Genomic DNA, 22,066 nt, shown 5'->3' with positions numbered 1-22,066 from the left:
TGCCGGCCGTCATTCGAGCGACTCGCTCGTATGTATTCTGAATGATTCTGGTGGGTGGTGATGGCGCAGTGGATATGACACACGCCTTTGGGTTCGATTCCCACTGCGATACATCAACCAATGTGTCCCTGAGCAAGACACCTAACCCCTAGCTGCTCCAGAGGCGTGCAACCTCTGATATATAGCAATTGTAAGATGCTTTGGATAAAAGCGTCAGCTAAATGCTATGTAATGTAATTCTGAATGGCAGATTCTACGCTTACGAGAATACTTTGATTAGTTGGTGGAAGTAATTACACATGAATGAGCACATATTTGTGAAAGAACAAAGGGATTTTTGCTAAGAATCAACTCAAAACATTACACAATGTATGTTAAAGGGGGGCTATTTTTAGTTCAGGATTCAGTTAAGATTTAACATTAAAAATATTATAAGTAGGGCGCCCAGATAGCTCAGTCGGTAGAGCGGACGCCCATATATATAGAGAATATGAATATCCTATGAATAAAGGCCTAAAAATGCCCCAAAAAATAATCTTTAAAAAAAAATATATATATATATATATTATAAGTAAATAAAACAACTTTGTAAAAATGCCAGAGGTTCCCAACCTTTTTGGCTTTGGAGCCGTTATAATAAAGCAGATTCTGTCACGTCAACATGGGCGTCAGTTTGGTTTGAAATGTGCTGGGGACAGAGACGCATTCAGAAGTACATTTCCAGAAGTGCTGGGTACAATGACGCATTCATTTTTTTTTCCTCTTTCGCGCAGGTCATGTTTTGAAAGACGCTGTCCTGTAGCTTATTAATGAATAGAAACGTGGTTTAATGTACGTAAACAATGATCAACGATTACCAAATTTCTCTCTCATATTGCTCCTCATAACCACTGAAAACTGTCAAAAAATCAACTATTATTATGGACGTTATCTGACATTAAGCATTTCTGCTTCACATTTTCAGCAGGGCAGCGGAGCGGCTGTGGGTTGACTCCCCACGGTTCTCATGGGGTCATAACTTATAGTTTAATGTACCTAAACAACGATCAATCATCACCACATTTCTGGTTAGATTTTTAGACAGTTTTCAGTGGTTATGAGGAGCAATATGAGAGAGAAATTTGGTAATCATTGATCACTGTTTTGGTACAAGCTTTTTCCTCGCCATAGGCGCCAATGAAGAAGACAACGCTAATGTGAGATAACTTCTATAATCGTTGGATTTAGGTTTAGTTCTTGTGACAGGTGTAAGAAATATGGTGATGATTGATCGTTGTTTAGGTACATTAAACCACGTTAAGCTGAGCGGCTGTGGCTGTGTGTCTGTGTCTGCCCTGTGGGGATAGAGATTGTTGTGGATTTTTTGGCAGCTGTCGCTCAAGAATTATATGTGTTATGGACTTTTTTTTTTTTTCTCCAAAAAAATGGTGGATACAAAATGACTCATGACGAAATCTGGTAGGTACGCGTACCCACCGTCCCCACCGAAATCGACGCCTAAGCACGTCAGATGTAAGAAGTTCCACCGAAGAGTGATTTCTCTTCTTACCTTCTCAGATAATGTCATATAAAAACAACTCCTAAACTGCCACAACACTGCTGATAATACTATTTTACTTAAGTGACGTTTGAGTGCAGGATTTTTACTTCAGATGGCGTATTTTTACATTGTTGTATTGGTACTTTTACTTTAGTAAAGGATCTGAATACTTCTTCCAACACTGTTGGAACAACAGTAAAAATGTGTTCAACCTAAATGTAAGGAATGCCCGATGACTGCACTGGTGGAGCTGTCTGTGGGTCTGTCCTTGTCTTATGTGTGTGTTTTGTTATTTTATGAGTTGTGTCATGAAATGATAGTGTATGTTTAGTTTTAGTTTTATTTTTCATTGTTTATGATGTTATGTGTATTTATTATTGCATTGCCACATTTTCAAGTGAGTTGTAAGGACCTCAGGAAGAATAGCACCTTAAATACAGGAGCTAATGAGGATCCTAAATAAACAAACTACACACGTGTCACGTTCATTATTCCCTGTTTTTGAACTCTTGGCTTTTCTTTAGACAGGAAAATGTTAAAAAATAATAAAATAAAGTATGGTATACTGAAGAAGAGTTGTGTTAAGTGAAAGTTACATTTCTTTTAATTCCTTCTAAGATACAAAAAACTAGACATCAGGAATCGATTAGTTGTCAACCTTTACGTTAATCATCAACTATTTTGATAAATCGATTAATCGGTTGGAATCATTTTTTATGAAAAAAAAGTCAAACTTCTCTGATTCCAGCGTCTTAAATGTGAATATGTTCTAGTTTCTTCTCTACTCTGTGACAGTAAACTGAGTATATTTGAGTTATGGACAAAAACAAGACATTTAAGCACGTCATCTTGGGCTTTTTGGGAAACGCTGATCACCACCATTTTAGAGAGCAAACTACTAATCGGTTAATTATGAAAATAATCGACAGATAAAGTAATTATAAGTTAGTTGCAGCCCTAAATGTGTCCATGTTCACACGTCTCTCAATACTTTAGTTTGAGTTTATTGAATTCATGCTCATAGTTAAACAACAGAATAAAAAGCCAAATTTACATCAGTTTACAAAAATAGAAAGCACCTTCTTAACTTTAAAAACACATCAAAAAGTCATACTTTCATTTTTAAACCATTTAAAATAGACTGCCCACAACCCACTACATTTCATACTGAGGTGAAAGTATAAGATACAAGTCCTTCATCCATTCATTTACATATACACAAACTACATCCTCTGTGGTCTCTGTTCTCACAGACTATCAGTCTCCCCGGTGCAGGACGATGTCTCCTCCCTCAGAAACTTTTGGTTCACACATACGGCGTCAAAAACAGAGACGTGTCAATGAATGGAGATGCAGGACCAGGACGTAAAAACCTGTATTCCCCCCTTTCTAAATCCATTTCTTCCAACTATAGAAAACACTATGTATTATATTGTGTTTACATGTCATACAGTTTAAAGTGTTGAGTCTGAGAGATGGATAAATGAAAAGTCAGTACATGAATGAAGAAGTGTGCGCATGTCAAAGAGAGGAGACGGAGGTGTGAGCGCCGACACGGCCTTTGATGTTAAACCGGTATTTAGAGGTTAATGAGGCTGTTAGGAAGAGGTGAAGGAAACGCCTGTGAGTTCGCACACACACGCACACACACACAAACACACACACACTCAGACACAATCAAACACCCCTTTTCAACAATCCTTTCAGTTACTGCCATCAAGCCAATGCTAGAGTCCCATTTGCACGGTGAAAAAGATCCTTTATTCCCACTGCCATCAACACACTGAACAGCCATACAGTACATAGACAGCATCAAACATTCAGGCTTCTTCTTGCACTGTTTTTGCGTTTTGCACGTTTTTACGGTCTATGTTTTTACACTGTTTCTATATGTAACATTTATGTTCTTATATGTATTTTATGTCATTTGAAAAGACAAAGTACTGTCACCTGGACAGAGAGTAGTTTTTCTTACCTTATCTTACCCTTTTCTTCAGTTAAAGTCGGAAAACAACAATATAAAAGTCCTGCATTTAAACTCAACTGAAGTACAAACGTATTATCAGCAGAATGTACTTAAAGTATCAATGTCTACACACACACACACACACACACACACACACACACACACACACACACACACACACACACACACACGATACACACACACACACACACACACACACAGTGACTGATATCTGAGGATTAAACGTCCTCGTCCTTAGAACGTCCTCGTACCAGCAACCGGCGCCCGTGTTGAACCAGGGGTTGTTGTTTAGACTGTGTAAGTGAAGCCAAAACACCTGGATCGCCCCCTGGTGGCTGGCTACAGTATAGGTCATAAACCTTTTTAACCCCTCCATTTAAAAAAAATCAAAGTCCCCATCAAATAAATGTTTTCCAAAGATGGGATTCTGACATTTTAGCTAGTTCTTATCATTCTGATGTTTGTTTAAGTGTTCATTTTTCTGATAAGTTTGGTTTTTATTAGTTTATTGATGCTATAAAAATGGGCTGAAACGTCATGATTGACAGCTGGGATTGACTCACGATTGGTCTGGCGGGACTTTGATACCGCGACTCGACCTCCCGATCACTACTGCGCAGACTCTGGCTTCAAAATAACAAAATGGCAGATTGTAGCTTCACTTTTTGTGCAGCGAGAGGAAGTGGAGGCACACGTCGTCCCGTCGGGTCCCGTCGGGTTCGGGCAAAGATCTTCAGCTCTACCTCTGATTGGTTTATTACATGTTACGCCCAAAACACACCTCTGATTAATGAAGACACTAAGTACAACCCTATTGAACCATGCACCTGGCGCACTGACCCTTTTTTCCGCCGTCAAACTAGCAAAAGTGGATTTGGACACGCCCTAAACGCACATGCGCCAGACGCTTCACGCCGTGCGCTTAGATCATTAAAATAGGGCCCAAGATCTCCAAACCATACGACGATATCGATGTCGTTTATTCCTACCCTCTAATACGACCCACTGGAGCGTTTGATAAATTAGCTCCCCTAGCGTTGGCAGGAAATAGGACAGTTTATCCAACCAGAAAACGAATAGGTCGCGATTTAAAACACATTGTAAACGGTCACAGTTTGGCTAGGTTTAGGCTAGAGCTGCATAATGAATCACAATTTTATCGAAATCGCAATATGAACTAGTGCAATATCCAAATGGCTGGTGGGGCGCAATATTTGTTAAAGGCAAAATATGTGTCAAACCATTCTGAATGAAGTGTTGTGGTGCTGCAGAGACGTCCCGGCCTACAAATCCTAACCTACAGACTACAGAAAACATCTGTCTTTGGTGCAGATCCTCGCAGAAATCACACTACATGACTATAGTACATTTTTATTTGTGTTTCAATGAAAATGAGAACGATGATCCAAAAAATTGATCATTCCCTCCAATATCGTGAATCATATCGCAATCGCAACATCAGTCAAAATAATCGCAATTTGACATTTTCCTCATATCGTGCAGCCCTAGTTTAGGCACAAAAAGAGTAAATTAAGAAAAACTCGCCGTTTACTGTTATTTTCAACCCCTCGCCTCCCAGTGAACGTTGACGGCAGTCCATTCAAAACAATGACATCTAAACGTGGAACTTTATAAAGCAAACCAAAAAAAAACGTTTCTGTTTTAGCAAGACCATTGTCATGTATACGTTAGTCTTTATCCTCGACGTTCCACTTCCGGGATTGCTCCGGTGCCGCAGCAAATTCCACCGGATGCATGTCTTTTTGCCAAGATGTCCGTCCCCTTCCTCTTTCTTTGTGTTGGCGTTCTAACCTCTGGTGGATTTCTGAGGACTATGGTTAACTGCTCCTCAGATCTCTGCAGGGTAAATCCAGACAGCTAGCTAGACTATCTGTCCAATCTGAGTTTTCTCTCGCACGACTATTTTACAGCGGCGCCGTGCTAAGCTTAGCGCTGCCCATGACAATTGTGATTGGTTTAAAGAAATGCCAATAAACCAGAGCACGTTTTTCTCCCATCCCAGAATGCTGTGTGGACCGGCCAGACCCTCCTCGGCTCCGCAGCGTGTGGATGGTCTGGCAAAGCGAGACTATGTAAAAGTAGACTAAGTCTACGTTGACTTTTGGTTTGACACGAGACACAAACAGCGTCTCCTTTGTGAAAGCCCCATGTTTACTTTAGTAAATGTACTCAGTGTCTACGGGTTTCTTTCACCGAGCTCTCTCGTGGTATCTGCTGTGTGGTTTTCTCTTGAGTGAATGTACAGATAAGGTGAAGAGGACGTTGGAGAATACAGGTCAGTGGTACACAGGTGTGTATGTGGGTTAATGTTCCTTTTACATTTTACATGAGACAACAGACAAAAATGTCCTGCTGTACGTCAAGTGATAAGGTTACACCTATGATAAATATATAAGTATATCTTCTGTGTTTCCTTGTTAAACAAATGATAAAGTTTTACATGTTCTGCTCTGTTCTGGTTTGATTGGATCAAACTTTTCTTATCACGTCTCTTTTTTTTTTTTTAACATGATCTCCTGCAGATTTAATCCCATCACAGTGTAACTGTTCAGGAGAAACCTGCTTGGTTTCTGTCTTTATGAAACAAGAGCAAATAGGCAGTGCTTAATTTGTAATTTGTGTCCCGGAGTGCAGAGGGGGGGTGGATCCAGTGACTCAAAACGGGGGTTGGAGGTAACGGAACAAAATTTACACTGCCTACGTAGCTTCACTGACTAAAAACACCTAAACAACGCTGTGTGTACATCAGAGCAATGTTTATTTTTATTTCAGAACATGCACTGCATCGGTGCGAAATGTAAAAAAAAAAAAAAAAAAACACTGCAACAATCGTTTTCACAAGCAGCAATTATCCATCAGACTATTATTAACTAATAAATAATTAACCAAAAAAACCACCGTGGTCTCCACATTCTTGATCGGCGGAAACGTTTTCTGCTTGTTTGGGATCCGACTGGCCAGCGGATTTGAAAAAGTTAAGCAAACTTTGTTGTCTTTTTGACATTTTTCCCCTGAATGAAATGAGGCTATAACAGCAATCTCAACCAGCACAAGTGCTTGTGTCACTTGAAGTGCAGCGCCGCGCTGTTGAAGTGCCTCCCCTCCCTCCCTCCCTCCGTCCCTCTCCCCCCTCTGTCTCCCCTCCCTCCCACCATCCCTCTCCCCTCTCTGTCTCCCCTCCCTCCCCCCTCTGTCTCCCCTCCCTCCCTCCTTCCCTCCCTCTCCCCCCTGTCTCCCCTCCCTCCGTCCCTCTCCCCCCTCCGTCTTACCCTGAAAATTCACCTCAAAACGCATCGAAAATGCAAACACAAGATTTTTGTGGAACTCCAATGGGGAATAAAGACTAACAAGACAGATAACAACATTGAACACTACACAAACAGTAGTTTTGTTTTTTTCATTTAGGCGATTAATTTGTCATAGTGACACAGGAGGTGCCGGATCCAATAAAAAAGGTTCCAGATCCAATGTCTGAGGTGCTGGAACATGTTCCGGTGTGTTTTCTGGCTCAAATTAAGCCCTAGAAATAGGCCTATGTCATGCAACAATTGAAAACCGGAAGAACGTCTTTGAGTGGGGATACGGCTCTTCCGGTTAACTTTTTACAATGGCGGAGCCCGATAGATACTGCTGGACCAAGTCTCTCCGCAACCTGCCTGAAGTCACCTACGACGATGTGGTTGGGATTGTAAATTATCTCTCTCAAAGTAAAAAACATTTTGAAAAAAACGGCAAAACAGGCAAAAGGTACAAGACCGTGTACAGAAACTATCAGAGACTTCAATGGTAGAAGCTCGCCCTAGCCGTACGCGGTTTCGGTAAATGTTTCTATGGTAACGGTGAGTTGGACCAATCAGAGACGTTGCTGTTACGCTTAGGATTGTGGGTAGTGTAGTTTTTTTTCCATAAGATCGCAGATAAAATATGTTTTTTCTTAAAACAAGGTTAATTTCATACAGACTTCTAGCTTCTACAGGAGCAGCAACTTTCGTTTCACAACCACGAGGCTCGGGGTCAGTCTACCTCGGATGGTTTTGACATTATGGGATGGTTTAGACATTATGGCTGATAATCTAAATCCTCACGGAAAAAGGGACTGTTGACCGGAAGTTCTGATTCCCTACTCCGCGTTCCGGGAGCAGGAAGTGTGACATCGGCCTATTAGTTCTTTGGACCCTTTTAGAGTGGAAGTTATACATGAACATTTACCATCTTAAAATCAGAGTCTCTAGGGATGGTTGAGTAAGTTCAGACGGAAACATCTTAAAACTATTTGATGTATTTCCATGAAGTTTTACTGAGGATGAATCCCCAGACTTTCCCTTTAGCACCACCACGAGGTTCACATTTATGGTCATGGATTTCATGGGATTTGTTGACAACAACAAAAATATAGAATACCAAAAGTTGTATCCTTTAAGACTTAATTTATACATATTTTATTGCAAAGTATAAAACTAGAAAGTACAGTTCAGATGATCAACTTAAGTAGCAGGAACATCACAGCACTTTGTATCTCAAGTTTGGAATTTTGAATTCCGGATGAAGCCAGTTCATCATTAGGTACATAAATAGCTGAAACTCATGCAACAGTCCTGTAATAAATCCTACAATTTAACAGCAGCACAAACCTCCGAAATGATCAAACATTTGAGTCAAAACGTCTCTCAAACATTTCCAAAATAAACAAAACATTATAACCTTCATGAAGGAAGATTTATTACAGGACTGTTATATTAGACTGCAATAGAAAATGCATTTCCTGCAAAAAAATGTGTGTGAATGCTGAACTGGCTTAAGTGTGTAAGAAGAAATTGAAATAGTAGGAATAGTTGGACAAGTGGAAATGGGTTTAATTTGTAGGAATTTCATTTAAAAGTTGAATAAAAAAACATTGTGGAATATTTTAAGTTTTTTGAAAAGCGAAATGCTTAATTCAATTGTTGGCTTTAAAAGTAGAATAATGCCAAAAGGATGTGGAACATTATAAGGTTTGAATGGAGTTTCTAGGTGAGAGTATGAAGTAGAGAAAACTTAAAAATGCGTTTAGTTTTAGCTCGATGCAAAGCTTGACTCCAACTGCAATCTGTTGAATCATTCAGTGTATCGTATTGTTGAACTTGAAAGGTTCAAACTAACTGGTCACAGTAAGTAAGTAAGCTGGTAAACTTTGTTCATAAAGCACCTTTGAGAACCAGGGTTACAAGGTGCTGTAAAGTGCAATATTTAGTGAAATACAGTTAAAATGGAAGGTAACAATATAAAAAGCAAACGCAACACAGCTTTGGGTCGTGATACAATAACAACGCAGCAACTTTCGTTCGTTTTGAACGAGGCCAGTCCAGCGGTGCAGAGCGATCCGTCCAAACAAACACAGAGTTGACCAGCAAAAAAAAAGATGAACTCTTTATCCTGTAAAAAGTTCCAACAAAATACATGCAAGAGCACATTTCCTGGCAGATTTCTTTGCAACGGGAACGCTTTATTCCTTAGTAAATGGACTGTTTTTATAAATGGACTGTATTTTATAAACATAGTACAGAAACCATTCACCATGTCACTACCCGATGTGAGTCGAGTGCAGATGTGAGTTGCGCATGCTCAGATTTAAACGGTTTACGGCACAACGCCAAAGGATCCGGATCCAGCTAGACGGATTTCACGCAGATCTGTTCTGCTGTCAGCCACAGAATAATGAGATAGGTACATTACATAGCAGTCATTTATTATTTAGCGTAAGGCATCACATTTTCACGGCATGATCCCTGATGTCAGTTCTAGATCAGAGGCTGAAGTAGCCGACAAGAACCTGCCAACGAGAGACTTCTGGAACGTCGATACAATAGAAATGGACCTACGTAACGGAATTCATTCACTGCAGGCTACAAGTTAGCAATCACACACAACAAAGGCTGTCACTGGAATGGTGTTTTGAGCTAACGTTAGCAATCAAACAATCATAGATAGCTAAAACGTTTTTAAAATGATTTCCATCTTCTGTTATTGTTTGTAATGAGAAAAGCTTGCAGCCGGATCCGGATCCCTTGGCGTTATGCCGTAAAACGTTTAAATCTGAGCATGCGCAACTCACATCTGCACTCGACTCACATCGGGTAGTGACACACCATTCACACACTGTGGCCGAGGCTGCCGTACCAGGTGCCACCTGCTCATCAGATAAACATTCACACACATTTACACTCCGATGGCGCAGCATCGGGAGCAATTCGGGGTTCAGTTTCAATTTCAACCAACCTTCCGATCGCTAGGCGACCGCTCTTACCACCTGAGCCACAGCCGTCCCTTAGTCAATATTTTGCACATTCCATCTTTTTTTTGTTTCCACAACTAACAATTATTTAAATTTTTCGATTTAATCTGCCTTTTATTTTCCTGTTTAATCATTTTGTCATTAAAATCTCAAAACATATTAACAAGTCCTGTGTAATTTCCCAGAGCCCAAAAATTACTACGATTACTCGATTATCAAAATAGCTGCCAGTTCAATTTTCTGTCAATCGACTAATCGTAATGAGATCATGTCGCATAACATTAAAAACTTGCACTTGTTTTGGTGTCTGGTGAGGGTTTAACCCTCTGAGGGCAAAATACGCACCGGCGCGTCCAAACAATGTTTGACAAAAACTCCTACTCAAAAATCTATATTACTAATTTTCATTTCAGACATTTATCTATTTTAAATCACATATAACCTAAACTCATTTCAAGCACCGAAACAATTCATACAACATATCATAAGTTAAAACTATAGTGCGTAGCATCTGTCACCCCCATGAGGAATTCTAAGTAATGACAACAACACTGTCGACGCGTCCACATGATACAAGTCTTCCGTGATCGCGCACCGCCCCCACCCTCATTCACGCAGTTGCTAGTAGCCACGGAGGACACGGAGGATTAAAATACATGATGGACTCTTCAGAAGAGGTGATTATCTTTATTCGAGTTTCTGCGCGGGAAAGTCACCGGACGCCACGATCTTCTGAACATAGTCATAGTGAGAAATCCAGAGAGAGTTGTGTGGAGCTGATAGTCTTAATTAGCTTTGTAGCAACTCATTTGGTGATGGCTTGAATGTTACGGACGTTCATTAATATCAAAAAGTTACGCACTAAAGCTTTAAGGGTTTTTTTTGTTTGGTTTTTTGTTCTTTAAGATTTGAGGAATTTTAAAAAGCCAACATCAACGTTGCATCTTTAGCACCAAATTATCTCTCCACACATTGCTCTAGAAACAATGTGGGCGTCACTATACGCAAAGCTGAGTTTGTTCGGAACATTTTGATGTGAATCACATGGGGATCAGTTATACGCAAATACCCTAAAAAGTTAATTTTAAGAACATATGTGAAAATGCCCTCAGACCTCAGAGGGTTTAAACTCAAAGACTTGTTATTTATGATTCAGGAGGGAGTATAAAGGTCCACTTGGCGGCTCCGTTAACAGTTCTGCGTGCGGGTTATAAACCTCAGATGGTACCTGCTTGCTCCTCGTGTCGGAGATCATCATCAGGCGTTTCTCTCTGACGGAGGAATGTACTCCAGACCAAGATAAGTAAATATCTCCTCCTCTGACGTAGCTTTCAGATATCTACCCTGTAAGAAGAATGAAAAGCCATCTCATTAATTATGCAAGAAAAAAGACTAAATTAAAAATGTGTTAACCCTTTGAACTCTGAGTAGAAATGGTCGGCCGGTGCCTACATTGGCATTTTTGCTTATTGTGATGTCATTTCTTGGAGTATCTTCAAATGCTTTATATCCCTAAAATCAGCACAACCTAACCTAAAAGGTTATGTAAGTCAAGAAACCATATTCATCAATAAAAGTATTGAAATTGTGTCATAAATAAAATAAAAAAATGTGTTTTCATCAATTTAAAAAAACAAATATATAAACACACACAACATAATCAGTCCCTCCAGAAAACCGCAATTATGCGATCGCATAATTCAACGCATAATCAGCCAAAGTCTGCATATTTATGCGGGGGCCGGATTTTTTCAAATACGCCGCACTTTCGCCGCATAAATTGCCGATTTCCGCACAAAATATGCAGGGCTTGCATGACTTCATAATCCCCGCATTTTCGTTGCAAAAAAGTCACACATATTTTAGCAGAAAGTTGAAAAATTTTGCGTTTACTTCACACAAGAGCAGCCATTTCCCCCTGTTGCCATGGGAACGTTATGAAGTGACTTAATTATGCGACGTGAACATCATCAAAAAGCTGCACAATGCACAATGAAGCCATGATGGAACCGCAATTTTTGCAAGTTCCCGCAATTTCATCGCATAAAATTGCATAAATATTCCGCATATTCCATCGTTTTTAAGAAAACGTGCCGCATAATCAAGGATTTTTGCCTGCAACAATCACAAAAAAAACTCTTTTTGGAAGGACTGCATAATGTAAGAAGTGTTTACCTGTTTGTTGTCGTACAGAGCGTGGCTGCTCAGAGACATGGCCTTCTCGTGCCCCGCCCAGCGTCGCAGCTCTCTCTCAAACAACTGCAGAGAACAATCAGAATTTTTTTTGCCACAATAAGTTACACTTATGTGGAATTTGTGTTAGTGAAAGGTGCTACATACATAAAAAAACAAAGAAAACATTAATGTAAAATAAACAATAAATACAGAAAGAAATATATATATATATATATATATATATATATATATATATATATATATATATATATATATATATATCCAAAGTAACTAGATGGAAAAAGATGAATGGGTTGAGTGCAAAATTGTAAAGAATATATAGTATATGCAATGGGCTAGGGCTGCACGATATTGGAAAAACTGACATTGCGATATTGTTTTTCCTGCTGAAAAAAGTCTAATTTTTACAAGATTACATAAATAGCTCTATTTGGAAATAATAAATAATTCTCAACTACTGAGGTGATTTTGTAGGGGAGTGCATCTACATAGAAAATAAAAAATCTAATGTGAACCATTCTTTGTTGAACTTTAATGCTTTACAAACACCAAAGCAAGCGCTGTGACTACTCTTCTGAAGTGATTTTGGAGAGGGAAATTAGGAAGAAAGGCCGGTAACAATCATGTAAAAGGAGAACGGTGAAAGTTTACTTTTTTTAACAAGTGGCAAAGAAGTTGTAGCGTCAACATCGCATTGTCCTGCGATGTGACTATCGTGCATGCGCACATCGCGATGTAGACGATGAAATTAAGGCAAGGCAAGGCAATTTTATTTCAAAGTGCAGCCCTACAATGGGCAGATGTTAAGTCCAGGATGAAGGTTAGTGCAATTGTAGTGACCCGAGCCTTGTTGGGGAAAAACTGGTTTTATGGCGTGAGGATTTGGTCCTGATGGACCGCAGCCTCCTGCCAGAGGGGAGGGGTCAGCAAGGAGTGTAAGGAGTTAGTGGGAGTATTATCCACTGAGGAACATCTTATCCTAGGTTACTTAAGAAAGACCACCTTGGATCCGGTCCAGCCCAGCAGAGCAAAAGCAAATTGGCTGATGGGAGAGACCACTAGGTCCACTCTCACGGCTCGCCACCGTCTGTGTCCGCTGGCAGGTTTCGGTCCTTCGTCTGTAACCTGCGAGTGGGCTGCGAGCCTGCACGTGTCCTCAGGTGTATTTTCTGTCTGTTTCGTTCCTCGTTTCTCCGCGTCGGCCAGTTTAAAGATGGAGAAACACCTCTCGAAGCGGTCCATGTTGGAGGCGGGCCGAGCAGGACCGTCTTTAGCCTCCAGGTAAGAGTTTCTTGTAGTTTTCTGGTACAACAGGAAACCCTGGAGAGACAGAACTCTGTCATTAAAACGTTTGTGCAGTTTGAATCTGGCTAGTATAAATTTAGATTAGGGGGTGCATGATATATCGACTCAATATCGTTATCGCGATATCACGTTGTGCAATATTATATCGAAAGTGTCGTGATAAGTATGTGATATTTTGTTTTATTTTGTGGAGCGCTGCGTCCCGTCCGTTGGCTGTGTGGCTTAGTTGTGTTTGATTTAGAGCTTGAAACGCTGTAATGATCATGTTTCATTGGCCAGTTACCGTGCCAACTGCATATGTTAGTGCACGTCAGCGCACAGGTCCACTACGTGACAAACCCTATGGAGCGTACCACGTGTGTGCATATTTCTACAGAGGGACAGTGTAAGTGAAGAAATGGATAGAGACAATTAAACGAACAAATCAGAGAAGAGAAAGAAAAGTTGTCCTGTTCTCTTTATTTATATATTTTATACTGTCCAACCAGTACAACATGTCCTGTTCTGTAGACATGGTCCTTATTTATGTATTTATTTCTTCATGTTGGACCAGTCCAATATGACCGTCAGTTGAAATAAACCTTGAGTTGTATTTGTTATGAATCTATTTTGATGAGTCCCATAACTTTTGTAATTTTACATATGTTTAAAAATATCGAAATGAATATCGATATCGCAATATTTGTAATCAATATCGCAATATCACATTTTGTCAATATCGTGCAACCCTAATTTAGATGATTAAAAAGTGTATATTAAAATAGCCGTTGCCTGACAATTTTACCTGTGATTCCAACCAGGAGACGACTTTAGGCATCAGTCCCACCTCTCTGCCCTCTTCTGGGTGTGTTATTAGGAAGTCAACATCATGGCCCGTCAGCTTTCCTCTGGAGAGAGCGTCAGAAGCGCTAATGTTACAGTTTGAAGATCATTTCTACATAAAATAGGAGGATGGATAAGGGAGAAGCTGTGTGTCTTTCTCCATCGTGTATTCCCATTTTAAGTTTATCTTTTAAAGAAATCTTTAAACTATCTGCTCAATTTTATTTGACTGAACATAAACTCAACACCGGACTCCTAATAGGTTTCTGTTCTGACCACCCAGTTTCAGAGAAATCCTTTTTTTAAATTGTCCCTCAGTTTGGTGATGGCTCTAAATACTACAGTACCCATGAGTCTCGGCTGCCTTTGCTACGAAGAAGAACCCAGTCAGAGTCAATACTTCAAAACTCTTAATCGTTAAAGAATAAAACACGGCGCCATAATTAAAAAAAAAGAGAATTATTTTAAGATGCAGATTGTGTTTCAGTAACAAAAATGCACCCTGGGAATCGTAGTTAAGTTTCTCTTTCCACAAGCTTGTACTTTTGACTTTTAAAAAGAACCTGCTGCGTTCTTACACAGTTGTATCAGTTGGATCTAGGATTCAACCTGCAGAGTTTAAAGCAGATTGACGCTAAAGTGCTCAACCTCCAGGGCTTCTGCAGGTTCACCAAGTTAAATTTAAAGGTGCTCTAAGTGATGTTACGCGTTTTTTAGGCTACCACATTTTTGTTCACAACCAGCAAAAATCTCCTCACTATCCGCGAGCTGCCTGTCTCCTGAACACACTGTAAAACAATGTGGTCTCTGTAGACAGCCCAGCCTCCACAAACGGCAACAAAAACAAACTGCGCCACCAAACATAACAAACAGTCTTCCAGCCAATAACCAAGAAGGATAGTTTGGGGGTGGGGGTTGGGGGGTTAGTGCGCGGAAGGGAGAAGGAGGGAGGGGCAAGCTAGCCTCCGTTTTGTTTGACAATAATTTGAACGTCAACAAGAAGTGCCATCACCCAACATCACTTAGAGCACCTTTAAGACTTAAGTATAATAATAGCCCATTGAATGTCATTTTATACCAGTTTGACGATCCTAATAGCGGAACGAGTGAGTGTTTTGCTGTTGTACCTCCTGAATCCTCCGATCAGAGTGATCTGAGCCCCGGGTAACACAGACACGACAGCTTCCTCCACGATCTCGCCGATGGCGTCAGCCTCCGCCTTCGTGACGGGCTGCTTCAGGTCATCATAGTGCTCCAGGCCTGAGAGAAGAAACGCTGTTCATTCAGAGAGAAACCAGATGAAATACAGACATGGGCATCAGGACACACGCACACGCACACGCACACGCACACGCACACGCACACGCACACACACACACACACACCTGCTTGTTGCGCTCGATTGAGCGTTTGTCCTGATTCCTGCAACTGGTGAAGGCTGTGTATCCCGTCTCTGATCCAGCGCTCTGCTGTTTTTGCTCCAACTCCAAAAATATCCGTTAAAACCTGAAACACACAACGTGACATCAACAACTAAAAACATTATTATCCAAAATTCAATCAACTCTCAGAAATAACCCTGGGACTCCACCAACATAAAATATAGTAGGCTATTGCACTTAATTTATGAGTGAAACTGCTGACATACCTTCAGTGCTTTAAACCGCTCAGACTGCTTTGTAAATTCAACTTCACTTGACGCTCCATTCTCCAGAATGTCCTTCAAGAAAAGAGAATCAAAATGGATCACAGGATCTTCTTTGAGTGTGATAAAGTAGATTAAAAAAAGGACATTTTCTACTGACTCTGATGACTCTGAGCGAGTGTCCTCCGAGACAGGGGAGCCCTCTGAGCTGCGTCACGCCCGTCACCGGTTCGGGGAGAGCCTTCAACACGGCGGCGGCCCGTCGGAACGCAACACCTCGCCCATCCTCGTCACTGAGCTCGGCGTTTTCAGCCAGCAGGGACAACGCATCCTGAGACAGAAAACACATCTTCAATCAAAGTGACCAGTGATTCTCCTTTATTTGATGTTCCAGCCAGATCACTAATGTCCTCACCTGATTTTCTTTTTAAATGTTCCTAACGTGTCCCATAACAGCAACAAGGAAAGTGCATTCTGTTTATACCAGGGATGCACCGAATCCAGGATTCGGCCGAATATTGGGCTTTTTGACGGGGTTCGGTTTCTGCCAAACCTTAGAATTTTTTTTTCCACCGAACCGAACCCTACGCTTGCACTACGCGCGCTACGCTGGTCGACGTTACGCCGCCGCCGTTGATTACAGGGAAGGTGTTTACGTAGGTGGAGCGTTCAATGCAGCAGGCTGTGAGAAAGTGAAAATGGAACTAGTGAGTAGAATAAGTGTAGTTTGGCAGTACTTTCAGTCAAAAGAAGGCCATTCAAGTCCAGCTACATGTTCAATCTGCAATGCCGATTAGTCTCGTGGTGGCGAGGACCCTAAACTATACACAACATCACCGCTGTTACAAGATCTGGTATGAATCATCCGAAAGAATACGAGTTGTGATGAAGGAATCTACAGACAGCAGCCAAAATGCAGCAACTTCAGGTACGGCAAAGGAAGGACAGTCACTGTTTACTTCATTCATGTGTTTACTGTGTTCATGGACTGAGGATGGGAGGAGGATTCGGTATTCGTTTTTGGATTCGGCAGAATCTTAACCATTGGATTCAGTATTCGGCCGAAACCCTAAAATCTGGATTCGGTGCATCCCTAGTATATACACCCCTAAACTGTGGAAGTCACTGCCTCTGTCTGGGGATTAAAATGGCGATGCTCTCTCTGTATTTTTAAAAAGAAACTAAAGACTTTTCTTTTTAATCTGGCTTTGGAGTAATGCTATTGCATTATTCACAAGTGTTAATAATTGCTTTTTAAATCATTTTTTAACCTTGTTGGTTGTAACATTTTATTAGTCTATGTCCACGACGTTCCACTTCCGGGATTGCTCCGGTGCTGCCGGAAAATTCCGCCGGATGCATGTCTTTACGCCCGGATGTCCGTCACCTTCCTCTTTCTTTGTGTTGGCGTTCTAAACTCCGCTAGATTTATGAGGACTATGGTTAACTGCTCCTCAGATCTTTTCTGTTGCACGACTAAAACTATTTTTTGAAAGTACAAATGTTCCACCAAAACAAGTTCCTTCCCGAGGCTATTTTGCAGAGGCACCATACGGACTAGCCAGACCTTCCTCCGCAGCGCTGTGGAGGAAGGTCTGGCATTGCGAGACTAACATTTTATTGTCTTACTGTTTTATTTCTCTCATCTGTGTCTTCATTTTGTAATTTTGTCAATTTGTGCTGCCTGAAAGGTGCTATATAAATAACTCAAAGTTAAAGTTGTGGGTGACATGTATGAGATTTGTGTTTGCATGGGGGGGGGGCATTACGGTGAGGACGGGGTTGTGGTTGTCCAGAGTGGTTCTTCTCAGACAGGCGTAGCTCGGTACAGAGAACGCCACAACCTCCGCTTCATCAATCTGCTGCTCCTGAAAGTGAAATAATATCATTCAGTTCAAAAATAGATTAAAGAAATCAATACTTGACCAAATGATTGTAATGTAAAGGTTTTGTTGTAAGTTATTGTAAGACCTGAAAGATTGTATTCTGTATTTGCATATCTATTTGTTTTGTAATAACATGATATTGTGAAGTAGGGGCAGGACCAAATAATTTATTTGCTTCCGCCTGCTCCTTCTCAAACTTATCCTTTTTTATTTTTATTTTTTTTGGTCTTTGGTAAATTCTGATTGTTTGTGTTTTAATTTTGTGGTTTTAATTTTTTCTTTTTTTTCTTCTTTTACAACATTGTTGATTGTTCGAGATAAATAATGAAATAAAAAAAAAAGAGGGAATAAACAGCACAAAACAAACCGGAATCCAGCACCTGTATTCAAACTGCTGAAGTTAAATTATGTTTGTTTCCATATCAGCCAATTTCCTTTTATTTCATTCATGTTTACTAGGGGGGGACGATATGCTTTTGTCCTGATTCGATTATTTCACGATACACGGGCGCCGATTGGATTTTAGAATATTGCGATTCTAGAAGTATTGAGTATTTTCTGATTTTCTTTTCCTTCTTTAACAAAAAGTTGAATAATCCACTTCTAGAGACAATATATATCATGAGACATTTCTAAAAACTCATTGTTTTCTAATAAGAATGCACATCACATGTCAGTCAGTCAGTCTGACATTTCATCTGTAAAGAAGAACATCACGCTGATTTTCTGCATTTTCTGTTTTCGCTCTGTTTTGCTGTAAACAGATATCATGTGGTCGCCGTCGGCTGTACCGTAGAAACAGAACATGTTTAGGTAAATCACTGGTAAAAAAAATAAACAATAAATATCAATTCTGAAGAAACAAATCGATTTTAGAAATAGTTGCAAAAAAAAAATATCATGATACCTACATGAATGGGTTTTCCCCCCCCCACCCTAGTATTTACACACTTATAGAATCAGACTTATTCATCAAGTACATGTGTACAAGGAATTATTTGTATTGGTGCAGGTGTCAGAACAACAATATAAAGACATAACATATCAATAAAAGAGGCAAACAAATCACAATACACTTACTACACAGAGTTTACATTACATTAGTTTACATTACACGTCATTTAGCTGGCACTTTTATCCAAAGCGACATACAACTGCTATATATGTCAGAGGTAGGGTTGGGTATGGTTTGGATTTTTACGATTCCGATGCCGAACCGGTACTTTTAAAACGATTCCAATTCCTAAACCGATTCTTGAAAAACTGAAAAATTACATCAAAGAAAGGCTCTTTTACAGATTTTTTTTTTTTTTTTTATTGAAAATTATTTAAATTTAACAATATATTAACGTTTTACGTCCGTTTTGGTGAGCCCAGAGGGAAAATATGGCATTTTAAAAGTAGCCTACATTTACGGTAGCTAGCTAACGGTAGACTACAGAGAGAGGGTGATATTTTTACGTCCGTTTTCGGAGCGACAGAGGGAAAATATTTCAGTCGACACATTAAGTGGAACCGAAATGAGGAACCGAAATTTGCGTTCTAATCCGGTCTGATTCCTACCATTTTCGGTACCCAACCCTAGTCAGAGGTGGTACGCCTCTGGAGCAACTAGGGGTTAAGTGTCTTGCTCAGGGACACACTGGTTGATGTATCGCAGTGGGAATCGAACCCAGGTCTCCCACACCAAAGGCATGTGTCATATCCACTGCACCACACCCATACAATACACACACAAATGCTCAGTGCCTACCTATTTCTGCTATACACACTAATGGTGAGATTAGCTGTTACCCTAACATCATCATTTCCAGCTACCAATCCATGCTTCATGCTCTGGTCCCCCCCCCCCCGTTTCCAAACCAACTCCCTACACACTGAGCTACTGCCTGAATTTACTACAACAGATGTTCTTTATTACTCTGTATAACAGCAATCACACAACTTTAAAAACTTAAAATTCAGGCCCACAGAGATCTCCCAGTTATTAATAAATAAATAAACAAATATTCTTACATTTAAACTTAACATGCTCGACTGAATGTATGTTTTTAAATGAGACAAGCGCTGTTGTGTAATGGGATTGGCCTTTGCTGCCACCTATTGGCTTTACTGTGAACTGCATCAAATACTTTTCAACATTGTTCATTTTCAAAACTGGCGTCACAGCCTTTGCTGCTGTCTCACTACATTAGCCTCTGCATCGATACACTCAGCAGTGAGAAGCACGTCTCGATACAGATTTTTGGAGCACGGCCAACTTTACACGCAAATTTTCACTAAACCTTTAACCCTTCATATTTTATTTGTTTGTATTTTAGCCTCTGTATCTTAACTTGCAATATATTTTCTTCTTTTGTCTTAGATTCTTTGCTTTTGCTTGTGTGTTTTGTTATTAAATGAGAACTGTTTACGGTAGTTGGGGCCTAAGAATCTAACCCTTTCATCGCCGGCGACTACTTCTCTTATTGTTCTGCACATGACAAATATAAAGAACGATGAACCTTGACATTTGATAAATGGGAGTCAGCGGCTGAGCAGAGAAAAGCTGTGGCAGTTAGTTCAGGAAAGTAAAATGTACCAGTAGCTGGGGCGCCTGGATAGCTCACCTGGTTGAGCGTGTGCCCTTATGTACATAGGCTCAGCGGCTGCAGGTTCAGCTCCGACCTGCGGCCCTTCTCTCTCTCTCTCTTTCTCTCTCTCTCTCTCTCAAGATGCCCTGTCTAATAAAGGCCTAAAATGCCCACAAAATCATCTTTAAATAACGTTTAAAAAAAAATGTACCTGTACTTTATGTCTGTCCAGTATTTCTACAGGACGTCCTGCTCTCATGCTCTCTGTGAACCAGCTGATGTCCAGCGGCTGAGCAGATGTTCGGCCCCCGACCTGCGAGTGCAGCCACGTCCGCACCTCGTCACTACAGTTGTTCTCACAGATAACATGTGTGACTCTCTCACTGGGGGGAAAAAAAGACACAATATCCAACATGTGACAGTGGCAGTAGCTCAGTCTGTAGGGAGCTGGGTTGGGAACCAGAGGGTCGCTGGACTGCCAAGGTGCTCTTGACCCCCCCGCCCTCCCAACTGCTCGAGGCGCCTGTCCAGCAGTCACAGCCCCCTCACTCTGACATCTCTCCATTTGTGCATGTATAGGACCTGAGCATGTGTGTGTGTATTTCAGGCCTGTGTGTAGTGTGTTCTAACAAAGAATTGTAATTTCCAACAAATAAAAAGTATAAATTAAACTGTAAGTCGTGACTTCTAGGTCCATGTGGGCAATAACATGAATATAAATAGGAATTTATCTTTTTGATATTATGTTTTTTTTAAATTAATAAATCCATTCATTATAATTATTATTTTTCTTTATGTTACTTAATATTAGTTTTTATTTAGATAATGTTTTTTCAAAAATGTGCAAAAAATACTTTTGAAGTATAATTTTTTTGACATTATCTTTGTTTATGTGGAGAGAGAGAAGAAAGCATGGCAATAATATGTTTTCTTATCTTGAATAATGATGCTTCACAATCAAAATATAGATATTAGTTGTAATATGTACTTTATATTTCACCACATTCACTGTAAACTCTCTGCACGCGATCATTAACTCTCCTGTTGTCCTCGAAATGTTTTCCAGGTACAAGGCTGTTGACATCGCTGTATTCTTCCTCTTTATAGAGACTTTTTTTCTACCAAAAATTATTCGAGCTGGTTAGGGAGTACATGGCTTAAAAAAACTGTTCAAAGGGGGAACATTTTTGAAAAAAGCTTGAGAACCACTGGGTTAAAGTATATATCTTACCTGAACACCTCCTCCACCTGAAAGCCTTTCTTTCGACCGAGCTGAGAGAGAAAAGCTCTTCGACTGGCTCCCATTTTTCTCTCCAACAGAAACAAAACAACCTGCGGGAACCTGGTCGGTACTTTATCTCCGGGACGGTCGCTGCCGGTGTCCCCAGCACCGGAGGAGACGACCTTTCTTCTCTTTAACGGCACCATGGTTGACTCTGATGTTACAGCAGACGTTCAACCATCAGAGTTGAAGCCTGCATACATGTCGAGTCCATATCTCGTAATAAAAACTAAATATAGAATCTTGTGTCAAGCTAATGTTGATTTTTTTAGCTCCGTTCACTCCTGACATACGTCCGTCACTTCTTTGAAGCTAGCTTACTTTTATAAAGCTAATTAACATAAAATAGCAGTTAATATTCATAAAATGCTACGACGTAGTTAAGTTCACGTGTCTACCGTAACGGGTTTCATTCTCTGAAGGAAGTTAGCGGGAATGAAAAGCCGCAAAAGCTGCAAACTTCTGTGCAAGAGTGCAAACCGGATGCAGCTGTTGCTGCGCCGGCTCCACCTGCGCGCTACCAAAATAGTTCCGACTG

At 40.4% G+C, this 22,066-nt stretch overlaps 2 protein-coding genes and 1 long non-coding RNA gene across 4 annotated transcripts in view; 1 reads left to right on the top strand and 2 right to left on the bottom strand.

The window, feature by feature from the left end:
* ved (ventrally expressed dharma/bozozok antagonist) overlaps positions 1 to 11,114 on the bottom strand; it is a 25,468-nt gene extending 14,354 nt beyond the window's left edge. The window contains exon 1 of the mRNA XM_031287942.2: positions 11,048 to 11,114. The gene's annotated coding sequence lies outside the window, so the exon portion shown is untranslated. The remainder of the gene's footprint in view (positions 1 to 11,047) is intronic.
* polm (polymerase (DNA directed), mu) lies at positions 10,647 to 22,066 on the bottom strand. 2 transcript variants are annotated; one of them, XM_031287883.2, is made up of 11 exons: positions 21,478 to 22,064; positions 20,458 to 20,629; positions 17,557 to 17,655; positions 15,948 to 16,118; positions 15,791 to 15,862; positions 15,528 to 15,648; positions 15,270 to 15,402; positions 14,105 to 14,207; positions 13,018 to 13,335; positions 11,995 to 12,078; positions 10,647 to 11,163 (listed from the first exon to the last, which is right to left on the bottom strand). In XM_031287883.2, exons 1-11 carry the CDS (start codon positions 21,672 to 21,674, stop codon positions 11,077 to 11,079), a joined length of 1,557 nt encoding a protein of 518 aa, XP_031143743.1. In that variant the 5' UTR covers positions 21,675 to 22,064; the 3' UTR covers positions 10,647 to 11,076. The 2 variants fall into 2 exon arrangements, 1 of the variants encoding a protein (XP_031143743.1); XR_004895071.1 differs by having other exon boundaries at positions 11,052 to 11,163; positions 14,097 to 14,207; positions 21,478 to 22,066.
* On the top strand, positions 16,701 to 16,884 carry LOC116041892. The gene is made up of 2 exons (XR_004103035.1): positions 16,701 to 16,740; positions 16,781 to 16,884. It is a non-coding gene; the product is annotated as an uncharacterized LOC116041892 (long non-coding RNA).

The sequence above is a fragment of the Sander lucioperca genome, chromosome 14 (genome assembly GCF_008315115.2).
Source record: "Sander lucioperca isolate FBNREF2018 chromosome 14, SLUC_FBN_1.2, whole genome shotgun sequence".
NCBI lineage: Eukaryota > Metazoa > Chordata > Actinopteri > Perciformes > Percidae > Sander > Sander lucioperca.
The sequence above is the reverse complement of the archived record's forward strand: the minus strand, read 5'-3'. Positions and strand labels throughout refer to the sequence as shown.